General features: G+C 50.1%; 1 protein-coding gene across 1 annotated transcript in view; it reads left to right on the top strand.

Moving 5' to 3' along the window:
- The window catches only part of NCAPH (non-SMC condensin I complex subunit H), a 22,085-nt gene extending 20,317 nt beyond the window's left edge, over window positions 1-1,768 (top strand). Inside the window, exons 16-17 of the mRNA XM_004369341.2 lie at window positions 638-713; window positions 1,647-1,768. Of these exons, the coding sequence (XP_004369398.2) occupies window positions 638-713; window positions 1,647-1,706 (136 nt within the window). The 3' untranslated portion in view covers window positions 1,707-1,768. The remainder of the gene's footprint in view (window positions 1-637; window positions 714-1,646) is intronic.
- The last annotated feature ends 2,878 nt before the right edge of the window (window positions 1,769-4,646 follow it).

Here is a 4,646-nt window from a genome sequence, read left to right as displayed (position 1 = left end):
GGCTGAGCTGCCTGATGGGTCCCTCCCAGCTCCAGCTATGGGTGCCCTGGCTGAGCTGTCTGATGGGTCCCTCCCAGCTCCAGCTAAGGGTGCCCTGGCTGAGCTGTCTGATGGGTCCCTCCCAGCTCCAGCTATGGGTGCCCTGGCTGAGCTGTCTGATGGGTCCCTCCCAGCTCCAGCTATGGGTGCCCCCTGGCTGAGCTGTCTGATGGGTCCCTCCCAGCTCCGGCTATGGGTGCCCCGGCTGAGCTGTCTGATGGGTCCCTCCGAGCTCTGGCTAAGGGTGCCCCCTGGCTGAGCTGTCTGATGGTCCCTTTCCCACAAGACTTGCTGCATGGTCGGTTTTATGTAACACTTTCAACATTTTTTCTGTTTCTTCTCTGTATTGGTAAATAAGTTAATACAGGCCAACCTGGTTTCTCTAAAAAGACATTTCACGCCAGTGGCTGGAATGGAACAAGAGATTTTTTTTAATTCCAAAAAAGAAACTGAAAAAACCTGCTTATAAAATGCACCTGAGATATTTCATTGCTTCTCGTCGGTTTACTCACGGCACGTGTGATTGTTCATGCTTGATGAGAGAGCCCTTGCTTTTGGAATCGTGGAGACGAGCTAATGCTGCCCCTTTGCTTCACAGCCTGCCTCCCCTCATGGCTCAGAACCTCTCCATACCTCTGGCCTTTGCCTGTCTCCTGCATTTAGCCAATGAAAAGGTAGGTCAGTCTGGCAGGCGTGGGGCACTCCTGCTTGTGTCCACCCATTGGAGCTTTTTACTAGGTCTGGCGTGGGCTGCTTCCTAGGGCACCTGGAATAGTGGTTTATGCAGTACTTTCAACCAAAGGGATTAGCCAGGCGCCTAGGAGTAACTTAGAAAAGGCCATCGGGTGTGACTACAATGAAAATACTGAGGAGGACCCCAGCAGGAACACGTCAGCAGTACAGGAGGGTGCGCTAGAGAGAAGGTGGAGCGGAGACTGAGTGCGGGACATGGTCTCTCCCCTCCGTGTAAGCAAGGGGGTGGATGGCTTGTGGTGAAGTTAGGCAAGAAGGCTTCTTAGAATTGCTTAGTCCTGAGGGAAACAGTGCCTGGGATCAGTGAAGAGAATTCATGGGGTGGGGGTGGGAGTGGGTGAGGTGGTGGCAGAGTTAAGAGATGCGGAAAAACCCGAGCAAAGGTGGGAGGCAGAGGGTAGCTGTCGTGGCCGTTGTAAAGGGATGAGGTGCCAGGGCAGAGAGGAGGAGGGGCTGGGGAAGGCCTTGGGTGCCAGGTGCTGCGTGAGGACGGCCCTGCCGGCTCTGCCAGGCCTGCTGAGCCACTGGCAGCTCTCAGCTCAAGCTGGTCTGATAAATATGTGTCGTAGTTCCTGGTGGTACACAGGACCCGTCTGCTTCCCTTAGCTCCTTTGAGGCAAATAGCTTAGTTCTCGGACCTTTTACAGAAAAAGGTAATTGTAGGAACCAGAGCAGGCTTGCCCCCACCCCTGCAATCAGCAAGGATTTGAAATCAGCTTTCTCATCAAATTGCATTTGCTGATATTATTTTATCATCTTCGTAGTCACTAGCTTGCTGCCTTGATTCAAAGCTGGTCTGTGATTGCTGTACTCTCAGTATACCCAAGTTCACACACGTTGTGATCTTCCCTCAGAACCTGAAGCTGGAAGGAACCGAGGATCTTGCGGATGTTCTTGTGAGGCAAGGGGACTGAGTGCCCCACAGAGAAGACGGCAGTGGCGGACTCATCTCAGGGACCGCGTACCTCTGCCCTGGGTAGACGAAGGTACTGCCGGCTTGTGGCCAGGCCCTCGCCAACACCTGGAGCCTGCGTGTCTGCTTCCCTTCTCTGTTGCACCTCGACTCACTGTCCTTGGTGAACGTTTTCTGCCCTTCTAGGTGTCACTATCACCCAGGAAGGAGGTGAGCAGAGGCAGGAGAGGGCAAGAAAATTTCTTGAATATGAAAACCTATATCCATTCCGTGTGTCTGTGTATACTGTTAGTCTCCTGTATCGATCTGTCTTTCTTCCAACTTTACAGTTGTAGAAGGGACTTCATGTCATCCTTACAGAGCCACCTAATGCATGTACATAAAGTATCTTATGTGTGTGCTTATAAATGTGTATGTAATGCTTAAAAATAAAATCATTCTGAATGATATACCTGGTAGAGCATGAGTACTAGCTGAGTATTAGACTGGTCCTTGCCCCCTCGGGGCCGCAGTCTTGCGGCACCGGACACCCACATGTCAGCGTGAGGCGGGAAATGCTCAAGTGCTGGTACGGTGCACCCTGACGGAGAGAGGTGGAGGAAGAGGTCGCTGTGGCTGGAGATCCAGGTTTCAAGGTTGGTCTCTGTTTAAATACCCAGGAGTCCTGCTAGATGGTGATGGACTGATAATCGCTATCATTTAGTAAGTGCCTGCCGACTGTCTCCTGTGGACGCTTCGTTTAGCCTTCTCAGCAGCCCTGTGAGAAGCGTGCTATTCTCCCGTTTTACAGATGAGGAAATAGGTGTACAAAGGTGAAGTGACTTGCATAAGGACAGACAGCTAATGGACAGAGATTGGCCTTGACTGGTAATCCGCCTCCAGAGCCCTTGTTCTCAACCCCTGTTCTGCATGCTGCTCAGATCACAGGCTCAGTAACGACGAGCAAAGGGTCAGACAGATTCATCCAGCTGCACAGAACTGGTACACCCACAGCGGTGTGACCCGGGGGAACGGGGTGCAGAGTGCCACCCTGCAGAGTCAGAGGGCACAGCTCCACTCCATGTGTGCACGGCCTGCGTGTCAGACGCAGTGACGCACAGCTGACCCCTGACAGGAGACGCAAGGTGATTCAGCTTGGGCTCCACATTCACCAGAAACAAACAGCGCCTTGGATTCTAAGGACCACCCCGAGTTCATCAAATTTTATTCTTTTCAATAAAAATTATTTATGAGATAAAAAGCTGATTTTATCTGTATGCTTTTGTAAGATTTTTCACATGAGTAAATTCTCAGAATGATGGGGAAACCTCTGTCAGAGTAAATGAGCCTGTCGCGTCTGTATCTGTAGTGGAACAGTGCCGTGCCATGTGTGTCTTTCAGAGGGGCGATGTTTCAGCGCTGTCCACTCTGGATTAAATGTCTCTATGACGTCTTGCCACATCTCCGGAGGACAATTCAGACTTTGTGCGGGGCTGCAGTGGGCGGTAGCTGTCGCCTTTCCAGTGAAGATAAACTTCCTTTGCTCTTTGGGGATGGTTGACTGGAAAGTTTCCTTCAGGAGCTCGGCTCAACAAGCGTAGTTTGTTTCCCCAGGAGGGAAATATCACAGTCTCCCCGATTTCTCTGCTGCTTAGAAGGCCCTGAGGACAACCTGTTCCAGGTCTTCCGAGTCTGAGTCTAGAGTATTTCTTCCTAACAGAAATATTTTTCCTAAATTGACGACAGTTTTCCCTGGATGGGGATGAGAGGGATTCACTTACAACTCAGTTTCCCAAAGTGAGGCCTGGTGACAGGCAGGGGTTCCTCAGAAATTAAAAATATTGCCAAACCAGAGCAGAGGGAGACCCTGCCCTGAAAGAGAAGGGCCAAGGAATTAGAGCTGACGTCTCGTGAAGAGAGGAGGGCGGGAACCTGAAGACAAAGGTGGAGACTCACTGTGTGCCAAGAGGGAAATTCCGCCAGTGTGGAAAGGCCAAGGAAGTCCCCTGAAGCTCGGATGCTCAGCTACAGCAATGCACGGCCTTGGAAAAACGCAGCAACTGTTACTTTTGTCCAGACAGAAGCCCAGCTTGAGACACTACCTCTCTGCTCTTAAACCAAACTCGTTGCTGTGGAGTCGCTTCTGAATCATGGCACCTCCATGTATTTCAGAGTAAAACTGCTCCATAGAGTTTTCTTGGCTATAATCTTTTATGGAAGCAGATCACCAGGCCTTACTTCCACGGTGCTGCTGAGTAGGTTTGAACAGCCAACCTTTGATGAGTTGTCAAGTGCAAACCGTTTTCGCCACCCATATAAACAGCACTGAATTCATGATATGGCCATAGAGTCACCTCGTGGGTAAAATGAGGAAGGGGGTGGATCTGTAAAAGCCCAGCCAGGGGACAGAAGCCTGTACCTTGAACAGAGAGAATTTATTATAAAGACTGTTTACTAGGTGTCATGGATTGAATTGTGTCCCCTAAAAATATCTGTCAACTTGGCTAGATCATGATCCAGTATTGTCTGATTGTCTACCATTGTGTAATCTGATGTGATTTCCCTATGTAATGTATACTCTATCACTATGATGTAATAAGATGGATTAGTGGCAGTTATATTGATGAGATCTACAAGATTAGATAGTGTCTTAAGCCAATCTCTTTTGATATATAAAAGAGAGAAGCGAGCCGAGAGACAGGGGGACCTCATACCACCAAGAGAGCAGCACCAAGAGCAGAGCGCATCCTCCAGACATGAGGTTCCTGCTCTGAGATGTTCCCAGACCAAGGGAAGACTGATGACAAGGACCTTCCTCCAGAGCCGACAGAGAGAGAAAGCCTTCCCCTGGAGCCGGCATCCTGGATTCGGACTTGTAGCCTACTGGACTGTGAGAGAATAAATTTCTCTTTGTTAAAGCCATCCACTTGTGGTCTTTCTGTTGTAGCAGCACTAGGTGACT

The sequence above is a fragment of the Trichechus manatus genome, unplaced genomic scaffold (genome assembly GCF_000243295.1).
Source record: "Trichechus manatus latirostris isolate Lorelei unplaced genomic scaffold, TriManLat1.0 scaffold00004, whole genome shotgun sequence".
In the NCBI taxonomy this organism is placed as follows: Eukaryota; Metazoa; Chordata; class Mammalia; order Sirenia; family Trichechidae; genus Trichechus; species Trichechus manatus.
This window is presented reverse-complemented; position numbering and strand designations above follow the sequence as displayed.